The sequence below is a fragment of the Phyllobates terribilis genome, unplaced genomic scaffold (genome assembly GCF_046119375.1).
Source record: "Phyllobates terribilis strain yellow unplaced genomic scaffold, ASM4611937v1 Scaffold_9__5_contigs__length_417890890, whole genome shotgun sequence".
Taxonomy (NCBI): Eukaryota; Metazoa; Chordata; class Amphibia; order Anura; family Dendrobatidae; genus Phyllobates; species Phyllobates terribilis.
The window spans coordinates 78,288,114-78,310,502 of NW_027362769.1; the positions used below are offsets into that span (position 1 = coordinate 78,288,114).

At 45.0% G+C, this 22,389-nt stretch overlaps 1 protein-coding gene across 1 annotated transcript in view; it reads left to right on the plus strand.

Moving 5' to 3' along the window:
- Positions 1 to 22,389, plus strand: part of SPAG16 (sperm associated antigen 16) — a 1,363,505-nt gene that overhangs the window by 1,054,552 nt on the left and 286,564 nt on the right. The window contains exon 15 of the mRNA XM_073646626.1: positions 6,143 to 6,269. Within this exon, the coding sequence (XP_073502727.1) occupies positions 6,143 to 6,269 (127 nt within the window). The remainder of the gene's footprint in view (positions 1 to 6,142; positions 6,270 to 22,389) is intronic.

Sequence of the window (22,389 nt, forward strand, 5' to 3'; positions counted from 1 at the left end):
CGGTAGTCCACGCAGAACCGTGTAGTTCGGTCCTTCTTTGGTACGAGGACTACAGGCGAGGCCCACGCGCTGCTGGATGCCTGGATCACCCCCAGCTTCATCATCTCGTCTATCTCTTGGCGCATGTTTCCCTGCACCTCGAAAGAGACCCGATATGCTGAACGCCGGATCGGCGGGTGATCGCCAGTGTCCACGTCGTGGACAGCCATCTCAGTCCTTCCGGGCAGGCTGCTGAACAGCCCCCGGAAGGGGTGCAGGGTGGTCCCCAGCTGGGACCGTTGGTCCTCCGTGAGCTGGTGGCCAACCCCCACATCCTCGATGGACCCACCCGCCTTGGCTTGGGTGAGCAGATCCAGGAGGGTTTCTACCTCTCCTTCCTCGGGAAAGTTGCACACTGGGTGGGCAGTCGCTTCCCACTCATGATGAGCCTTCATCATGTTCACGTGGAAGGTCTTCCTCCTTCCACGGGCGTGATCCAGGGTGACCAGATAGGTGACGGCGTTGAGTTTCTGGTGCACGAAGTAGGGACCTTCCCAGGCTGCCTGAAGCTTGTTCTGTGGTACGGGGACCAGTACCCACACCTTTTGACCCACCTGGTAGGTCCTCTCACAAGCATTCTGGTCGTACCACCGCTTCTGGTCGGCCTGGGCCTGGGCCATATTGTCCTGCACCAGCTTTGCCAAGGCCATCATCCTGTCCCGGTGGCGCACGACATACTCGATGACCGACACCTCGGGGGTGGCCAAATCCCCTTCCCATGCTTCCTTCACCAGAGCCAGGGGGCCCCGTACCCGTCGCCCGTACAGGAGCTCAAAGGGGGAGAACCCCGTTGAGGCCTGCGGAACCTCCCGGTAAGCAAATAGGAGGTGTGGGAGGTAACGCTCCCAGTCTCTCCCGTGGGAGTCGACCAACATCTTAAGCATCTGCTTTAAGGTGCCATTGAACCGCTCACACAGGCCATTATTCTGTGGATGATACAGGCTGGCCACCAGATGTTGCACCTGCATTTGCTTACAGAGGGACTCCATCAGCCGCGACATGAACTGGGTCCCTCGGTCGGTGAGCATTTCCTGGGGGAAACCCACTCTGCAGAAGATCTCCAGTAAGGCGGTAGCCACCTTGTCGGCCCGAATGAACGACAAAGCTACCGCTTCCGGGTACCGGGTGGCATAGTCCACTACCGTGAGTATGAAGCATTTCCCGGAGTGGCTGGGAGTGGACAGAGGTCCAATAAGATCCACAGCGACCCTCGAGAAAGGCTCTTCGATGATTGGCAGAGTTACCAGTGGGGCTTTGGGGAGCGGCCCCGCCTTCCCCACCCTCTGACAGGTGTCACACGAACGGCAGTAGGCACCCACCGCGGCTCCCATCCCAGGCCAGTAGAAATGCTGAGCTATCCTGGCCTTGGTTTTAGCGATCCCTAGGTGTCCGGCCATCGGAATCTCGTGTGCGATCCGCAACAATTCCGCCCTGAACGGATAGGGTACCACTAACTGTCGGTCCCTGGGCCACGCCTCCGGTGAACCCTGCTGTACCGTTACCCGGTACAGCCGTCCCTGGTCCCAGACCACACGCTCGCAGTCTGACTCCATGGGAGGCTGTGCCGCCTGTTCCTTGAGAGCTTTCAGGCTGTCGTCTGCTTCCAACGCAGCCTGAAATTCCTGACTTGATGTGGCCAGAATCGACGAAACTGCCATATCCTCCGTCAGCCCCTCCGGGCATGTCACCTGGCCGCTGTCTGACCCGGCAGACACTTGGTCAGAAGTGGGGAAGCCGTCGGACCTCTGCAAGGCTCCTTGGGCTCCGGCGCTCCCACTCCTGGTGACAGCGGCTATGACCGCTGTGACCGTGGGTAGTGCCCGCTTCCCCTCTGTTTCTGACCAAGCCGCCCGATCAGGCAGGCTTCCTAGGCCTTTGGACATCTCGGATGTGGGGAACTCCTGCCCTGGGGTCTTACCTGGCGGCCCCTCTCTTGGGACACCCCCACCCCCCATGGCCTGTTCCTCCCCCTGCAGTGGGCCTATACTCAGCAGCCTGGATACCCCTGGGAGCCCTACACTGCCGGTAGCTGCCCCCCTCTCCATCCCTGAGCTTCCCTCTACAGAATCCTGCCCGCCCCCTCCCTCACCGGAGGACAAGAGGTCACGGCACGCCGGCTGAGCACCTCTGCGGGCATCCCCACACTCCCCACCTGCTTTCACTAACCCTGTTTGTGTTGTGTCTGTGCAGGTGTTACCCTCAGGTTTCACTCCCTCCTCCTCAGCAGGACGCACACTACATACAACATGGTTGGCATTAGCAGCAGACAAATCAATACACTCTTGGGGGGCCGAACTTGGGGGTTCAGAGGGTACATACTGCGATACTAGACGCCCCAAGTCGGTCCCTAATAAAACATTTGCGGGAATATTTGGCGTTACTCCCACCTCCCGCATCCCCCTCCCGGCACCCCAGTCCAAATACACCATGGCAACGGGAAGGGCCGGCTCCACGCCTCCAACCCCGGAGACGGAAAGAGTCTTTCCTGGTACCAAGTCCTGGGGGGACACCACCTCAGGCCGTACCAGTGTTCGTTCAGCGCCAGTGTCCCGCAGTCCCATGACCGCAGAACGGCCTATGGTGACGGGTTGGATGTTGTCCAGGGACCTACCACCACCCCCTCCCACACACAAAACATTGGGCGCTCTCTGGGACTGGGATGGGGTCTTTTGGCGCTGGGGACACTCAGCCCTAAAGTGTCCTGGTTTGTTGCATAGATGACGTCTTACGTCTGGTCCTTGCCTGGAGAGGGCAACAGGGGGATACACCCCTTGTGTTCTAGGGGCCGGGGAAACAGGGGCATGACTGGGCTTACCCCCTCTCCAGGTGCTGCTGGCAGACTTCTTCAGCTCAGGCGCCCTGTTATTGGCATACTCGTCTGCCAGGGCGGCTGTAGCAGAAGCCCCTGTTGGTTTTCGGTCACGGAGGAACTGTCGGAGGTCCTCTGGGCAGTTCCACAAGAACTGCTCCGTGACGAACAGTTCCTGGACCTCCTGGCGGGTAGTAAGCGCTAGACCCGAGGTCCAGTGCTCTGCGGCTCTCAACAGCGCCCGCATATGATCGGTCCAGGTGTCCTTGGGGCCACGCAGCAGGCTCCGGAACTTCTGGCGGTACGACTCGGGAGTGAGGTTGTACTGCCGGATCAGGGCCCGCTTGATGCAGTCGTAGTTCTGTACCTCCCCGGCAGGTAAGTCCCCCAAGGCATCCAGGGACTTACCCCTCAAACGGGGGGTCAGGTATCTGGCCCACTGATCCCGGGCCAGATGGTGCTGAAGACAGGTCCGTTCAAATGCCACCAGAAAGGAGTCCAGGTCCCCATCCTTCTCCAGTAGAGGGAAGTCCTCAGCTCGGACTTTGGACGACTTGGTCTCCTGATGGGTTGGTTGCTCTAGCGGAAGCCCCCGCTGGGCCAGGTCCAGTTGGTGCTGGCGCTCCGCAGCTCGCTCTGCACGCTCCGCAGCCTCCCGGCGCTCTGCAGCTTCACGCTCCGCAGCCCGCTCCGCAGCCCGCTCCGCAGCCCGCTCTGCACGCTCCTCCTCCGCTGCCTTCTCTGATGCTGCCAGGAGGGTTTTGTAGACGGCATCGCCATGAGACTGGAGACTTGCCATAGCCGCTTGTAAAAGGGCTTGTGATCTGGACAGGCTGGGCTGGGTAGGTGGTGGGCAGCCCACTGCGGGACCGTATACTGGGGACTGGCTCCCTGAGGTGCCCGGGCTGGACTCCTCCTCGCCATGAATAACAATGTCCTCCCCTCCTGCCACACGGACCGTAGCATTAGCCTCCTGCAGGGTCTTGCTCCTGGTGCCGTCTGCCATCTTGGTAACTGACACCGCTGCAACCCTGAGTTTGCACACACCTTGTTATACTTTTAGCCTGACCATCTAACGTTGGGCTGACCTTAAGACTCCAGCAGTGGAAGTTACCACTGGCAGTCTTTAGTGCCTGGGAGTAGGGGTCCCACAACACTATTATTCTGCAATCCTACCGCTCTGCCACCAATGTGATGAAAGCCGGCCGGTGGGTGCAGCTCTCTGGCGCCCCCTTACCTCTCAGGTCAGTCAAGGTACTGCACCTAGAGAAAGTAGTGCCAGGAAGCTGCAACCAGCGCAGGGAACACGGTAGAGTGTTCCCCTTCAACGTCACTAAACCGTAACGTCACTACACAGCACAACTCGCTAGCGCCCTCTTAGCCTCAGGTCAGTCAAGGAACTGCACCTAGGATAAGCGGTCGCCAGAGAGACTGTCCTGTAACCTACTGGGTATCGGGGCCCTCTGTAGTGAGGGTGGTATATATATCTTCCTTGGCCGCGCCAGGAATATATATATCTGAACCTCCGACCGTCACTACCAGCCTTCCCCAATCCCCAGTTGGTATGCTGCCACCAGTCCCTATTTTAGATATACGCCCAGTCCGTGAATGGGCCTATATCGGGTCAGGAACCAACCCTGGGTAGCGTTTTTGGCTTGAGCCGAGCTCACACGGACGTGCGTTCGTTATGCAGAATAAAAGGCAGGCCCACAATTACTTGAGGTAATTGATTATAATAATACACTAGATACACGATATACAACTAAATATACACAGGTATAAGGTCAGGCTAAACTATACAACAATGGAATACAACACACAGAATCACCACAGCATATCAGTTACCGGTTTCTTGATTTTCTTGTGACGCAGGGAGAGGATTCTGCGGTCGCAGGCACGGTTCTTTGTTACAGGCTGAGGCCTACCACCGCATGGTCAAACTGCTCCTCCCCTTGGTGGCCTCAGCTGGTGCTCAGATGTTCAGCACACCACTCTTGGGTCAAGACTGACTTATCTCTTGTCTGTCCTGCTATCTTACCTGCCCCGTCCCGCCCACTGCTGGTGAGGTCAGCTGGCTCAGTCTCCACCCTCAGGTCTAACTTCGATCAGAAGCCCAAATTCTATGGAACCCAATAACTTCTTCTGGGATGGTCTCATGATACCCCCAGGGGTTCCCATGGATTCGGGCCGCCGTAACCGACCTTTTGATATCAATTATGATACCATACGGTCCTCAGGAATGGCTCCGCGCTATATCTTGGCTTCCAGAGCACGTACAAACGTCTACCGCGGAGGCTTGTGTGCGCAATGGCTCCGGGACGCCGTGATATTTTTTTATTGGCCCATCCCACGCAACATGCGTGTACTATTCATGTTTCTATATCTTATGCCTCCATGCTTGTGACAGACAAAGAAACTAGTCCTATGGGACAAATGGTCAGTTACAGATGGACGAAGCACCCCCCCCCCCTGCTGGCTGTGTTTCCTCTCGAAGCCTTTGAAGCTCCTAGCATTCAAGTGTTAAGTAGGCCCTGGCTCTTCTTATCTCACAGGAGCCTGGATGGGGGAAACTATCTAGTTGACTTTTTAACAGAAGGTCCCAAGGGTGGGGGCTGCTGAAGTGTGGCCATCCCTGGATATGATTTATCTTTACCAAGATGGCGGCTACGGGTTCATCACAGGCATGTTCTGCCATTCACCGCATTACAGAAAACAATGCTTTTAGATTCTAATATTTTACTAAATTCTCATCCAATGGAACATGACACAGTTTGTTTCTCTTGGATTCTGTATGGGTCTGGCAAAACACCCCCTTGTGTATGCTTCTGTGAAATTGGCGACATACTAATGTAAGATATGGGCCAATAGACTAGTGCGGGTGCCATATTACAGCTTTTTACAACTTGTACAGAGTTGGCGTACGCTGGTGTGCATGAGGGATTAGTAATTTGTATGATAAAAAGTGGAAATAATAACACTCTAGGCTTTTGTTGGCACCTTTCTAAAATGCTCTAATTTCTTATTTGTATTTTGCATCATTAAATTTACTATACTATTTACTACCAGTCGTTTTCTTTGAAAACTGCTCTATTAGATCACTCATGTGACAGAGATTAATATGTTTAATTTATTTTCCATAAAAAGTTACGTTTTACGACTCATTAACCAAAATGTAGAATTTCACCGATAAAAATACAAATGTGACAGCTGCGGCTTGGTCTCAGGCTTCTACATCATCTCTGTCAGTAATTTCATGAAATCTGTGGTTTGTAACAATGTCCTCTTTTTTCTTAGGGAGACACAATTGCGTCCTGTGATTCCTATGGTATTTTGAAGCTTTGGGATGTGCGGAAGGTATCTGTCATGTTATCAGTCGATGCAGGACCTCACCCTGGAAATCAGGTGGCCTTTGATCCATCAGGTAAATCTAAAAAATTTTCAATGAAATGTGACGTTAGGTTTTAAAATCCAATTATTTTAGATGAAGCATCAAATCATCAATATGTGGCATACATCTTGTAACAAAAAGACTTGTATGTTTTGGAATTTCACATAAAATGAGTAAGGATTCTTTAGTCTCAACTATTGTTTTTAAGATCGCCAAAGTATAAACTGAAATGCAATGATTGTTATCCAAGCTAGTGGTAAGAATGTCAAATTCAGTAGAGCTATTCTGAAAGATAATATTCTTGACAATAAGAAAATAAAAAAAAATTGGAGTGAGATTAAACACATTGAATATTGATTAGTCTCTGGGGAGTGAAGGGTCCTGATTAAGCTAGCCATTAGTTATATATAATAATAATAATTATACATAACACTGTATGTAGAAAAAAGAGGGGTCGCTCACTGGTCTATTCAGATGCTCTGAAGAAAAAAGTAATCTAAATTGCAAAGAGAACTTCGGCACTCCATACATGAATATATAAGAAATATTATATCTAGACTGATGTCACTTTACAAAATGAAGTTTTTTTTGCGCATAATTTGGCCAATTTATGTGTGCCCATCAACCACGACAAGGTTACCTTCGTATGATGGGTAACTACGCTACGCTACCACTGGATATGCCACTCTTGGGCTGTAAGCCTGTATGGACAATATGTCTCTGCTTGGGCTTTAAACCTACAATGTATGGGCTGGTAGAGCTAGTTAAAACCACTTGTGAATGAATAGAAGGAATTAGTGGGAGGGATGCATGGTCAGAAAAAAGGCTGTCAAACTTCTAATAGTGTAAACACGTACCTGATGCAATGTCCCAGGAGCGGGATCCCAAAAATGATTAATAGAAAAAAGAGGGGTCGCTCACTGATCTATTCGGGTGCTCTGAAGAAAAAAGTAATCTAAATTGCAAAGAGAACTTCGGCACTCCATACATGAATATATAAGAAATATTATATCTAGACTGATGTCACTTTACAAAATGAAGTTTTTTTGCGCATAACTTGGCCAATTTATGTGTGCCCATCAAACATGACAAGGTCACCTTTGTATGATGGGTAACTACGCTACGCTACCACTAGATATAATATTTCTTATATTTTCATGTATGGAGTGCCGAAGTTCTCTTTGCAATTTAGATTACTTTTTTCTTCAGAGCACCCGAATAGACCAGTGAGCGACCCCTCTATTTTCTATTAATCATTTTTGGGATCCCGCTCCAGGGACATTGCATCAGGTACGTATTCACACTATTAGAAGTTTGACAGCCTTTTTTCTGACCATGCGTGCCTCCCACTAATTCCTTCTATTCATTCACAGTGGTTTTAACCCTAGAACGCATACCTGGGGCCTCGCAGGCCCGCCCTGTTAATTGTTTTCTATTTTCTGCAAGATTACTTTAGTTAGAATTTTGAAACTCTAGGTATTCCTCAGGTATATCGTTGTTTGTCATTTTTGTTTGAGTTATTCCATGTTATTTGCACACGGGCCTAAAAGGCCCCAGGTATGTGAAAAAGTAGATTTTTATGGTCATGCGTTCTAGGGTTAACTAGCTCTACCAGCCCATACATTGTAGGTTTAAAGCCCAAGCAGAGACATATTGTCCATACAGGCTTACAGCCCAAGAGTGGCATATCCAGTGGTAGCGTAGCGTAGTTACCCATCATACGAAGGTGACCTTGTCGTGGTTCATGGATGCACATAAATTGGCCAAATTATGCACAAAAAACCTTCATTTTGTAAAGTGACATCAGTCTAGATATAATATTTCTTATATATTTATGTATGGAGTGCCGAAGTTCTTTTTATAACACTGTATGTGTGTATATACTGTACACATAAAGTGCTCAGCATAAATGAGTACACCCTAACAGATTTGTCTGAAAACCTTTAGTTTCCTTTCAGAATCAACATTTTCATTGGTATACCACACTGCAAAATGCTGGGTGTCTAAAAGTCTTAGGGGCAAAGCTAAAGTTTAGACTACAAAATTCTAATTAACAAGAATTCAACCACAGCTAAGTCGAATTATTCATTAAATAGATGTGCAGCAGACAGTCGACTATAAAAAGGGAATTACTTAGCAAAGAAACATCCTCCCATTTCATGCTGTCAGCAATGGCATCACATGGAAGAGAAATGTCCCAAGACCTGAGAAAGAAAATAATGTCTTTATACAAGAAAGTTGAAGGCTACAAGGCTCCAAAGTTTACTGATCAGTCACAATATTGTAGCAAAAGTGATGCAAACATTTAAACAAGGTGAAACTGAAACCATCTCACAAAGACTTCCAGGCCGACCACATAAGTTAACACCTAAACAGGAGCACCATCTGATTAGATGGGCTGAAGAAAATAGACATGCAAGTTCACTGTAGCTAGCTATAGCAGTAGAAAGCCAAATCAGGGCGAATGTTTCCTGTGTCACAATACGCCATACACTACAGAAAAATAGCATGCAAGAGTGTCGTCCACAGAGGAAGCATCTCCCAAAGCCCATTGACAAAAAAGCCTGCCTACAATTTGCTGGGGCCCATGCTGAAAAATATGAATACTACTGGGACTCTATACTATGGAGTAATTAGACCAAGATAATGTTTTTGGAACTGATGACTTCAAAACAGTTGTAAAGGTGAGGAGTACAAAAAAAATGCATGCCTATAGTGAAGCATGGTGAAGGCAATGTCCTTATGTGGAGCTGCATGAGTGCTGCTGGTGTCAGGGAGATACATTTCATTGATGGTATCATGAATTCACAGATGTACTGCTCTATATTGAAAGAGAAGATGCTGCCATCACTCCGTGCTCTTGACAGACGTGCACTTTTCCAACATGACAATGATCCAAAATACATATCTAAGGCGACTATTACATTTCTGAAGAACAACAGGGTGAAAGTGATTCAGTGGCTAAGTACAGTATGTCACCTGATCTGAACCCAAGCGAACACCTATGTGGAATCCTGAAGAGACAAGTTGAGCATTACTCTCCTGGAATCCAGCATCCAGACTCTAGAAGAGGTCGTTTTAGAAGAATGGAAAAAGATAGATGTTGCAATATGTCACCAATTTGTTTATTCCCTGCCTAGAAGTCTTGATACTGTCCTTAAAAATCATGGAGGTCATACAAATTACTAGATTTAGTAGTTTTTGATGTGGGGTGTATTCATTTTTACATCAACTAATTTGAGTAAAACTGAAGATTTTGTAATAAAATATATATTATTAACATTTCATGTTATGGGTTAAAAAATGTTCTATGAAACCCAGTCTTGTCAAAATGTTGGAAGTTGTTCTTATATTCAGTGAGATATTGATTAAAATCTTAGTTTTCAAAGGGGGTGTACTCATTTATACTTAGAATTGTATATGTATATGTGTGTGTATATATATATATATATATATATATATATAATATATATATATATATAAAATGTACAGTATGTATATATAATCATTACCTGTTAAGATGCATTACATGTTATACCTGCTAACTGAGGCAGTCGCTGATCGGCTATATATAAGACTGGCCGACAAGAATTCTGTGTTCATTAGTAAACTCATTCTATGTGCAAGTATGTCAAGGTTTTCACCAGCCTTTCTCCTGTTAACACAGGACGGGTGTGCGGCTGATACGATGAACGGGTGTTTTACTCAATCATCAAGTGATTGCCAACGTTGTTACACAAGTCTATTGTATACTGTCTACTTTCTCTAAAGTTGGCAATGATTCAAGGCAATCGGTTTCTTTTTTATGATTTTGCAATTGTGTTATTTTACAGTCAAAGAAATATAGGATGATATCATGGTGCTATCTATTTAGTACTGTGCATAAATGGCGCATACCTTTTCCTGTAATAAAGCTCCAAGTCCTGGTTTCTGTTCTTCCCGGCAGTTGGACCTCTTAAGTCATTAATGTGTACGCTGCGGGATTTTTTCAGCTAGTTTCTCTGTAATGGGTGATCTTTAAACCTTGTCATTTGAAGGTTGAAAATTCTGATTGATTTCACAGTGCATCTTAATAGCTGTGAGAGCATTATTTCTTTTTTGTTATTGGATCTTTAAAAAAATAAAAATAAAGTTGGACCATAGTTATGGCAGGATAAAAGTACAAATCCAGTAAATTAGGTTACAAACAGCATAGTTATTACCATAGTATATAAATAATGTTGATAACATATAACCAGCTCTAAGTGTGTGTTTATATATGTACTGTATGTATAGATATATAGTGACAAAGTCACTGGCAGTGTGTCGGAAGGGAGATATTTGTCACTGAGGTTGTTAGCCTCAGTGATGTGAAAACATGGAAGTATCTCCTGCACAGAGAGGGTTAACGGCCCAGATTTACAAGGGAATGTTTTTAGTGGATGACGAAGTGCAGGGCGGGACGCCATCCACCATATCTCCAGTCCAGGGAGTGCTCTGGACTTTAAATAGCCAGCCTTGACACTCAGGTGTGTTCAGTACCTGGGGAAAACCTGCTCCAGAGAGGAGTTCACATATGCTGTGCTGAACCGTGTGTGCTTAATCTTGAGTGGCCAGGCCTTGACTGATATACAGACTGTGCTGCAAGTTTTGTATTTTGTTTTGCCACTTTAGTCAAATGGGCTGTGTTTTTTCTTTATGGACTACCGGGTAGTTTATGACGCTGAATAAACTAACCCGAAATCTAAAGAGACAGTGTCTTGTGTCTACCTCAGCCTACAGCTGAGCTTGTTGCTTTACCACTATATATATATATATATATATATATATATATAACACAATATCTGAGCAAGGCTCTGAAGATCATTGTTGGAGTTACTGGGAACTCTCTTCTCCCAGTCAGAAGAAATCTATTTCCAGATACAGAGCTCCAATCCCCTGTAGAGACATACAAGTGCTTCTCACTAAATTAGAATATCATCAAAAAGTTAATTTATTTCAGTTCTTCATTACAAACAGAGTGTTTATTTCTGTTAATGTTGATGATTATGGCTTACAGCCAATGAAAACACGAAAGTCATTATCTCAGTAAATTATAATAATTTACAAAAAAACACCTGCAAAAGCTTCCTAAGCATTTACAAAGGTCCCTTAGTCTGTTTCAGTAGGCTCCACAATCATGGGGAAGACTGCTGACTTGACAAATGTCCAGAAGGCAGTCATTGACACACTCCACAAGGAGGATAAGCCACAAAAGGTCAATGCTAAAGAAGCTGTATCCAAGCATATTAATAGAAAGTTGAGTGGAAGGAAAAAGTGTGGTAGAAAAAGGTGCACAAGCAACCGGGATAACCACAGTCTTGAAAGGATTACTAAGAAAAGGTCATTCAAAAATTTGGCGGAGATTCACAAGGAGTAGACGGCTGCTGGAGTCATTGCTTCGAGAGCCACAACACACACAGATGTATCCAGGACATGGGCTACAAGTGTCGCATTCCTTGTGTCAAGCCACTCATGACCAATAGGCAATGCCAGAAGTGTCATACCTGGGCCAAGGAGAAAAAGATCTGACCTTAAACCCATAGAGAATCTATGGGGCATTGTCAAGAGGAAGATGAGAGACACCAGACCCAACAACGCAGACGAGCTGAAGGCTGCTATCAAAGCAACTTGGGCTTCCATAACACCTCAGCAGTGCCATAGGCTGATCGCCTCCATGCCACGCCACATTGATGCAGTAATTGATGCAAAAGGAGCCCTGACCATGTATTGAGTGCATTTACTGAACATACATTTCAGTAGGCCAACATTTCGGATTTTAAAAACATTTTTCAAGCTGTTGTTATAAAGTATTCTAATTTACTGAGATAATGACTTGTGTAAGCCATAATCATCAACATTAACATAAATAAACACTTGAAATAGATCACTCTGATTGTAATGACTATATAATGTATGAGTTTCACTTTTTGTATTGAAGAACTAAAATAAATTAACTTTTTGATGATATTCTAATTTAGTGAGAAGCACTTGTAATGCAAAATAATATTAAGATTAGGACCTTACTTGCTAGTGAGTTCAATGTATCGTTCATATACAGTAAGCTGCTAAGCTTCCCCCCGGTCACGGTTGTAGGTAGACTTCATTTTATTACTTGGCTCTACGGTGATGTGCAGAACGCTAAATTTTGGAACTAGTAATGTAATGGCTTTACCGGTGGACATTCACTTTAGGCTTCACCGGTGGACATTCACTTTAGGCTTCACATATCCTACATTCAAGGTCTAAGAACGGACTGTGATGTATGGTCTAGCTGCAGGTCTTCTGACCTAATCTCAAAGTTACATCAGAATATATGAAGCTTTCGAGTTCAGCTCAGGATACCTACGGCCGGCCCAGACATCACGGTCCATACTTGGACTGTTAAAGCTGGATGTAATAAGCAGGCCGTAGGCAACATTCATACTTCCATGTCTATTTTTATGACTGTTTTTCTCTCACTTGTCATTTGTTTTGCATCCATGTTGCATTGATTTCTTTATCATTCATTGTTTAAAACTGAAGCAGGAAACTGTCTGGCCTGTTATTCATCCATTGACTTTTAACAATGGATCAGTAAAAAAAAAAGATAAAATGTGAATGGAAAACTGAAGTGCAGAGTATATGTTCCCTGTTTCATCCATTTTATATGGATCTCCATATACTTTAATGGTTGACTCTGTGTATAGAGCAATGAAACTCTATGGATCTAGGTGCTGTCTGAGAAAAAACTAGTAGCCCACGGACGTGTCGTACAAATGTGTGAATGTAGCCTTAAGAGGCAACTATGCTACAAAATAATAATTAACGAGCTTTGACAAAAACAGTAAACAGGTTGCTGATCACCTGATGAGTGAACAAAATGCTTGTTCATTGGTTGAAATTATTTTTTTTTGCGCAACATAAAAGAACATCGTGTCCGGTTGTGTGTTGTATGTGTAAACGGGACTCACCATGCCTAGAACCATGGCAGCCTTTGCGCACTGAGAAATCTTGGACAGATCGCTCAGTGCGCATTGTTTGCTTTGGTCTGCCTGTGTTAACAGGCATTCAAATGACCGCCAATCTGTAAAAGTTTACCGATTAGCAGTCGTATTGTGCCGCCGGTTATCCCATCTAAATGGACCTTTAAACATATTTTAATTATATGAATAATTGAGCACTTTTGATCTTGCGCAAAACATTTTTTATTTTTTTATATTTGTTTAGCCATGCCATGTCCACTTACAAATTGGCCATTAAAAAACATCTAACCAAACGCAAATACAGAGAGATGCAGAAGCTAAAAAAAAAGGAGTTCATTCGCGCTTAGAATATTTCAGATGGAAAATTTGGCTTCGTGTCACAAATTCCTGCTGAGAAGGTTGTAAAATTTGACCCAGTGGTTTGCAACCAGATACTGGGAATATAAAAGACTCTTGAGGCTCTTTAGAATCATGAAAATGGATTCTTAAGTGTGGCGCCTGAAAATTGTGAACATCTAGTTATAAATCAGTGTCTGAACCTTGTATACTTGTGGTGTAACTGAACGCCAGAATATTTTTCATGTTTTTGTTTATTGCCTCTGGTAGTTAACGCACTTGGTTTCAATTTCATCATTGCATAGAGCTGATTAATATCTCGCTCCCTATGTGCCTCTTCTGATGCTGGCTTCTCGTGTGCGCAGGCAAAGGTAGTTAAAGAACAAACAAGCACTATAAAAGCCCAGTGCGTAAAACATGTTGTAAATTGTTTCTACCCTATTATTATATGCCTGTCTATCAATCAGGTAATAACGGCTTTGTAGGAAGCCTGATGACATTTCTCGTTGCAGACATTCTATAAATTTTTAATAAAAGAACAATTTGTTTATTATGATGATATAAAAACACAATGCATTTTGTAACTTTCAGCTCAGAAGACTTGTGTAAGAGCCAATATTGTATAAGGTTCTGTTCACACACTGCATTCCATCCTACATCGCTTCCATCACAGTTCCCATTGTTTTTGATGGTAGAAAAATTGTGGTATGCTGCACTATTTTTTCAAGAAAAATGATGGACACTATGACAAAAACCCAAGGGACCCTATTATAGTCTATTGGGCACCATTTGTATCCATCATGTGACGGATCTGTTTCATCATTAGTTTTGTTTTTCAGATCATTCCTAGCGGAGATGCTGGTCAGAATTATCTTCAATAGAGTTTTGTCAGATTCCTCACTGCTGGGACCCCAATCAGGCACGAGACCAGAGGTCCGATATATCCTGTTTAAATGGAACAGCAGTGAATATGCTGAACCACTATTATATTTATATGGGAGACAAGAGACTCCCTATTCACAAGTTTTTAGGGAGTCTTAGCTGTAAGATCCCAATGGTTAGGCACTTATCGCCTATCCTTTACTTAACTGAAAAGTGTGGATTCAGGGAAAACCCCATTTCTGCGACTGATGTTCTGTGTCTGTGTTGTTTATATAGATTTTTTTCTTTGTGGCTATCGGGCAAGAGGTTCATAAATTACAAAAATTTCAGGCTGCCATTACCGTTTATGCAGGCTCACATGTATTCTTGTTTTAAATTGCTTTGTTAGACTAATTCTCTATTCACACATTTGTGTGTCGCGATCCAGGATGCCCAGAACACCCACGAGTCTCCTGACCTTAACTCCACATCCTCATAGGAATATATAAGACTGTTGAGTTCGGGACAGGAGACCTGCTGCCGGTCCGTGCATCATGGACCTTGACACACGGATGTGAAAATCCGGCCTTAGGCCTCATTCGAATGTCCATGTTTGCCAAAAAATGATAGAAGTGTCATCTGTGTTTGGGATCTGAATTTCATCAGTGCTTGGTCACAGTGTCTGGTCACAGTGTCAGCTTTTAGCAACAGTATTTCATCACTGATTTTAACTTATGGAAACAAGAAGGTGGGAAGGTGTATTTCAATGTTTGGCCACACCATAGGAGAGCCTGTACTTGGTTTGAACAGTCACTCTGTGCTGACAGTCCCTTCAATCATGGACAGCACAAGGACATCACAAACATCCCAGATACCATACGGGCTACATACGTGTGATGATCGTGATTTTCACAGACCCATACACTTGTATTGGTACTTTTCATCTGTGATTCTGGTTAAAAACGAACATGTCTTTGTGATTTTTGCATTGACACATTGTCCGTAAAAAGTATGGACATGTAAACAGCCCCGTAGACTATTATGGGTGTGTTTTCTATCTTTGAAAATCACGAATAGAACACATACGTAAAAAACTGATGTCTGAATGAGACCTTAGTCAGAACCCAGGCTACACAAAGCTCCATCTGTGCATTGAGCACTTGCTTTTCCAATGCATGTAGTTGACGTAGTACATGGGTGGAGTTGATCTCTCCTCCAGCATCAGATTCTTCTCACAGCCTTTCTACTTGTAATACACATAGCAATTTTATTAAGGCTCATATGCTGCATGAATACACACAATTTTAGCAGCATCCTTGGATTAGCCCTTGATAGTCTCTCCATAGAAAGATATTGACTCTCCTATCCGATTTTGCACTTCTCCCTATTTTCCCCTCCATAAGCTGTAAATGAAATGACATTTGAATATTTGTTTTAAATTTAATTTCAGATAAACATTGCGAGCACTTATCTCAAGGGCTCACTGGAAAGCTTCACATCTAGAGCCAGTAATGCACTGTTTGCTGTGGATGCTGAGCGAAAAGTACACATCAATTTAACTGCAGCTTCTATTAAAGGATTACCCCATTTATGAAATCAACCTTCTCAGATTAGAAGAGATAAATATCTTTTCAATTTTTCTGTTGGCATCTTTATGCACAATTACATAAAAATAGCCTGAAAATACCTTTAGCGCCAATTGACTCATATTCATGCAGCATATTAGATTGGAGCAAGAACTTACTAGATGCCGCTCAGTGATCAGATCATACGGATATCACCTTAAGGATGGACATATAAATGGAAATTTTGGTGGAGTTTTGAAAACCAAAGTCAGAAGAGGATTCAGCATGACGAAAAAGTACAATTTTGTAATTAATATTTCCTATTTCTTTTGAACCACCTTCTAACTTTGGCTTAAAAAAGACCTCAAAAACGTAATATGCGATTATAGCCTTAAAGCGGATGTTCCATAAACACAGTACATTTTAATCAATAGATCTTGGAATAATATTAAGTTCCACAATTGCATGTGTTAATTTTTTTTTCCTGTGCTGAGATAATCTTATAAATTTTCCCTTGCTGTGTACTGTGTAATGGCTGTGTTCAACTATGTAGAGCTGCTACAGTTCATGGTCAGCTTATACCACAACATCTCCTAGCCAGGGATGAAGCATAGGTTACTTATGCTCAGTGAGTAAACAGACAAAACAGCAGGGCCTCGCAGCTGCTATTTTATGAGGTAACACATTTCCTTGAGTGAGGTAACACAGAAATTAGTGTTTCTGCTGTGTCTTCAGCCCTCTCAGCTCATTTGTCAATCAAGTCAGTGGTGTAGCAGTTCTAGCAGCCACTGAGCTTATAAGTCACTGACATGATTTATGATGAGCTCATAGTATTGGTGATGCGGCAGAAACACTCGCTCCTGTGATAAAACATGCAGGAAAATGTATTACTTCAGGAAATAGGCCTGTGAGCCCCTGTTGTTTCACCTATATACTCACTCTTATTAAGTGACTTATGCTTTCTCACTGACAAAGAGCTGGGGTATGTGCTGACTATGAACTGGAGCAACTCAGCATGGTTGGACACGGCAAATTGCTGTACATACCTGAGGCACATTTATAAGATTATCTCAGCACAAGAATATTTTTTCTAACACATCTAATTGTGATATAGGAAAAATATATCTTTGTACTGTTTTAGCCAATAGATATACAAATATTGAAATTTGAGAGTGCTCAGTGGCTGATACCTTTTAATGGTTAACTGAAAAGATGGTAACAAATAACAAGCTTTCAAGACTACTAAGGTCTCTTCATGTGGCTTAGTATAACAGATTCAGATTTTGTATTATTCTATGCTTGATGAAGAGACCCTAGTAGTCTTGAAAGTTTGCTATTTGTTACCATCTTTTCAGTTAGCCATTAAAAAGTATCAACCACTGAGGACGCTCAACTTTTAACATCCAGTTGTGGAACTTATTATTCCAAGATCTATTATTTAAAATGTTTGTTCTTGAGAAAACACCTTTATGGAGTTTCTTTCAGCTATTTTTGATGGAGGAAGCAATTTTAGGAATTGAATTAACTTTCACTACCAACCAATAGTAAATCCCTTTACAACCAGTTATTCCCGATCTCATGTTTCATGAGTTTCTGTATCTACGGTATGATTGAAAAGTCTATTCAGAGGCTGTTAGTGGACTCTTTGCTCTCTGTCTCCAGCTTTAGATCAGAGTGATGATGATAACGAAACATATAGAGCATAAAACAGGGAACTTACTAAGACTGGTTTTTGTCCAGTGCAAACAATTTATCCCTATATGTGTTATAGGTGATAAGTTGTTGATTGGTGGGGTTTAACTGCTGGGACTCACACCGATCACCAGAACAGGGAACTTTTAGTACTTTATTAGAAGGGAGTGGCAGTACTCATGTGTGACCTGTGCTCTTTTCATTCTATATGCGTTATCTGAGCTCTGCGCTTGCCTTTTTACGGAAGACCAATATAAAATGAATGTACGCTGGACTGCTGCTGTACTTTGCAGTGGAGATAATAGTTCCATGTCGGCGGTAAATATTTTCAGATTTGCGATCATCCAGTAGTTGCACACCCACCGATCAGCAAGATATCACCTATCATTTGGATAGGTGATAACTTGTTTTCACTGGAAAACTCCTTTAAGTTAAAGTGTGGTATCCACAAATTTATTAATAAGCCCAGATAGGCTAGCTTTGAGCAGGCGTAGAATTGAATCAACATTTAGTCCAACTGCTGTTGCAAATTATCGGAAATCTGTCAATTTAGTGGAATATCCACCTACTTCTTTCATCAGTTTTGAAAAATGTGAGGGACATGCAAAACCATCAAAGTTGTAAATTTCTTCTTTATATGTGGTTTTCACCAACATTTGCTACTTTATTATGCTGTAAAAGTGCCACACAGCCCTTGGTAAATTCTCCCTACATTGTGGCCCTTTTCTAAAGCTCAGTGGCCAGAGTGAAAACTGCTAGATTGCAGGTAATTTTCTGGCAATACTTTAAATGGGTATTCCCAACTCCAATATCCTATTCCAATTTATAGTAGGTGTAATAATAGTAATATTAGCAAATACCTCCAATTAGAAATGTAGTATATTTTTTTCTGATTCGCTGTGTCTCTTTCCTCTTGTGCAGGCATTACAGATCCTTAGTATCCTTGGTTACGACCTCTGATATAATGACAGTTAGCTAGTTGCTAGTGGTCATAACCATAGATACTTAAGGTCCTGCGATGCCTGCACATGAGGAAAGACATCACGAATCAGGAAAACTATACTACATTTCTAATTGGAGGCATTTGCTAATATTACTATTATTACACCTACTACATATTGGGAAAGGATCTTGGAGATGGGAATACCCCTTAAACTTCATTTTTTTTAAATATAAGCAAATTGTGGCATCTGGTGTAACTTGTTTTATGATCACTGAGTCCATATGATGGGTTTGTAAGAAACAAGTCACTGCATGCTCCATCTTATTACTACTTCATAGATTGAAATCATCTTGAGGCATTGGTTTTTCATGAGAATCTGGAGGTGGACAGAGGTAGCACACAATCCACACTTGCAATTTACAATACCAGTCCTAACTGGAGCCTGTGTGTCTGCACACCTCAAGTGCATTAAATCATGAGACAACTTTTTATTCTTCCTGGCAATCATTGTTTTCCATACCTAAAATCTCTGTTAATCTAGACTTGTGTACCCCAACTCCAGTCCTCAGGAGCCACCAATAGTGCCTTTTTTCTCGATTTCCTTAGTATTGAACTCTCCTTCAAACCACATATCCAAGCCCTTTCCACTTCCTGCCGACTCCAACTCAAAAATCCGCACATTCCTGAACCATGAATCTGGAAAAACACTAGTGCACGCCCTCATCATCTCCCGCCTTGACTACTGCAACCTCCTGCTCTGTGGCCTCCCTTCCAACACTCTCGCACCCCTCCAATCTATCCTAAACTCTGCTGCCCGACTAATCCACCTGTCCCCCCGCTATTCCCCGGCCTCTCCTCTCTGTGAATCTCTTCCCTGGCTCCCCATTTGTTATGCACACGCCCGGACTGACTGGCGTGTGCGTGTTTAGTGATCCCACTGGACCATGAACCGGAGAGTGCCTGGAGGGGCGTAACTAAGTATCTACCCGATCCGACCAAGGTCGCACGATGGCTAACGACGCCAGTGCACCAGGGAGGAACCGAGCAGAGGGACCAGGTGCGACTCCAGGTCAGACCCCAGACACGGCTGTTGACCCACACCGGGTAATACAGGAACAGGCAGGTTAGAGCACAGGCTGGGTAGGGTCCAGTACAGACTAGGAGACGGGTTCAGAGCCGCAGATGCGGTGGACAAGGCAGAGCAGAGCGAAACCGCAAGTGCGGTGGACAAGGCTGAGCAGAGAGAAACCGCAGATGCGGTAGACAAGGCAGAGCAGAGCGAAACCGCAGATGCGGTGGACAAGGCAGAGCAGAGCGAAACCGCAGATGCGGTGGACATGGCTGAGCAGACCGAAACCACAGGTGCGGTGAACAAGGCTGAGCAGAGCGAAACCGCAGGTGCGGTGGACAAGGCTGAGCAGAGCGAAACCGCAAGTGCGGTAGACAAAGCAGAGCAGAGCGGGCAGAAACCGCCAGAGCGGTAAGTAAGGCAGAGCAGAGATAAACCGCCCAAGCGGTGAGCAAAGACAGAGCAGAGGGGACAGAGCTCTGTTCACACGGAACAGACTGGAAGGGAAAGGCAGAACCAGATACACACAAGGTACTTGCAAAGAAGTAGCGAGTGGACTCCAAACTCACAAACAGAAGTACAGCGACAACGAGTAGGAGTTAGGTGCAGGTTCAGACTCTGCAGAAAAAGAGAGGAAACGGACAAAGAGACAAAATAGGTAACAAGTTAGGAGACAGTTCAGGCAGGAACTGTACTGCAACGAAATACAGGAACGAGCCTAGGTATAGCCAAGTGCTGGTTCAGACACTGCAGGAAAAAGGGAGGAAACGGACATAGAGACAAAAGAGGTTACAGGTTAGGAGACAGTACAGACAGGAACTGTACTGCAATGAAATACAGGAACGAGCCTAGGTATAGCCAAGAGCTGGTTCAGACACTGCAGCAAAAGAGAGGAAACGGACATAGAAGCAAAACAAGTAACAGGTTAGGAGACAGTTCAGACAGGAACTGTTACTGCAGCGAAATACAGGAACGAGCCTGGGTATACGGCCCCCAGAGGCAGAAACGAACAGGCTAGGAGCGTGTTCAGACAGGCCTGGGAATACAGCCTCCAGGAAGGCGGACAGGCAGGGAAAAACAGAACAGGACCTGGCACATTCAGAGTCAAGGAGCACACTGAATGTTAAAGTTGCTCAGGCATCAGCTTCCAGGTGAAGCTGGTTTAAATATCCAGTGACTGACAGCAATAGGCTGAGGACGCATTAGAGGTGTGCCCACAGCAGCTACAAGAAACAGGAAGTGACCGTGCCGCCGCCCTAAGCAGCCAGAACAGAGGCAAGCAGACAGCATGGAAAGAAGCCAGGCTAGCAGACTGGACTGATGATCAAGTTTGCGATCTTGCATAGTGGGAGATGGTGCCCTATGCAAGAACGCCGCCAGGTATGTTACAGTACCCCCCCTTTACGCCCCTCTTCTTCAAGCCTGCAAGAGTGTTCCGCAGAGAATTTGGAGGCCAATCCTTCTCTTCAAGAGGACTACCTCCTCTGTCCACTAGAGGAAACAAAACTGATCTTATCATCTTGGTAACTACGATGCTTCCTCCCATCAAGCCATCCTCAGCAACAGAAGAAGTGGGTGAAGTACCAGGAACAGCACACAGGAAAGTCTGTGTCCATTTATTATCAGATAACACCCCGGTGGATTCTGGAGACAACTGGAGGTCCTCTGCCTGGTTGGAGGGGTGCGGAGACTCGGGGGTCATTAATGCTTCGAAGTACATTTTGCCAAGCTTACTAGATGAAGTAGGCGCAGTGCCAGGTACAGGGTGTAAGAAAGTCTCACTGCAATTGTTACCAGGTAGCACCCCGGGGAATACAGGAGACAACTGGAGGTCCTCCGCCTGGCCGGAGGGGTGCAGGGACTCGGGGGTAACCACTGCTTTGGAGTACACTTGGTCAAGCTCACTGGAAAAAGTGGGCAAGGTATCCGGTACAGGGTGTAGGAAAGTCTCTCTCCATTCGCTAACAGGTAGCTCCCCGGAGGATTCAGGAGGCAACTGGAGGACCTCCACCTGGTTGGAAGCATGCAGAGACTCGGGGGTAACCACTGTTTCGGAGTACACTTGGTCAAGCTCACTGGAAGAAGTGGGCGAGGTATCCGGTACAGGGTGTAGGAAAGTCTCTCTCCATTCGTTAACAGGTAGCATCCCGGAGGATTCAGGAGGCAACTGGAGGTCCTCCGCCAGGTTAGAGGGTTGCAGAGACTTGGGAGTATCCTCCTCCTCGATGGACGTATCGCCAGATTCATTAAATATGGAGAGTCCCTGCTTTGGGACCATCTTCAGTCTGGTTTCTGGGTGGGCAGCAGTCTCTTCGGGCTGGAGAACTGGTGAGCTACCCACACACATCACCCATCGAGGCTGCTCCGGGACACTGGGAAGGGCTGCTTCAGCAGAGTCCCCAGGATTAGGGTCGTCGAAGACCATTAGAAAGGCCACCAGGAAGGCCTTCAGGTCAAGGACGATAGTATCCCATGCTTCCCATAGGGGGGTGACCCATTTCAAGGCATCACCCGCTAGGTAGGATAACATAAATGCCACTTTAGCCCAATCGGTAGGAAAATAGAGAGGGTAGAACTTGAAATGCAGCATGCATTGCTCCACAAGCGCACGGTTTTGTTTAGGATCCCCATAGTACCGTGGCGGATCCGCAGGAACGAGTGCAGAAAGCTCCATTTGAACTGGTGCGTATATCGCCTGGGCCAT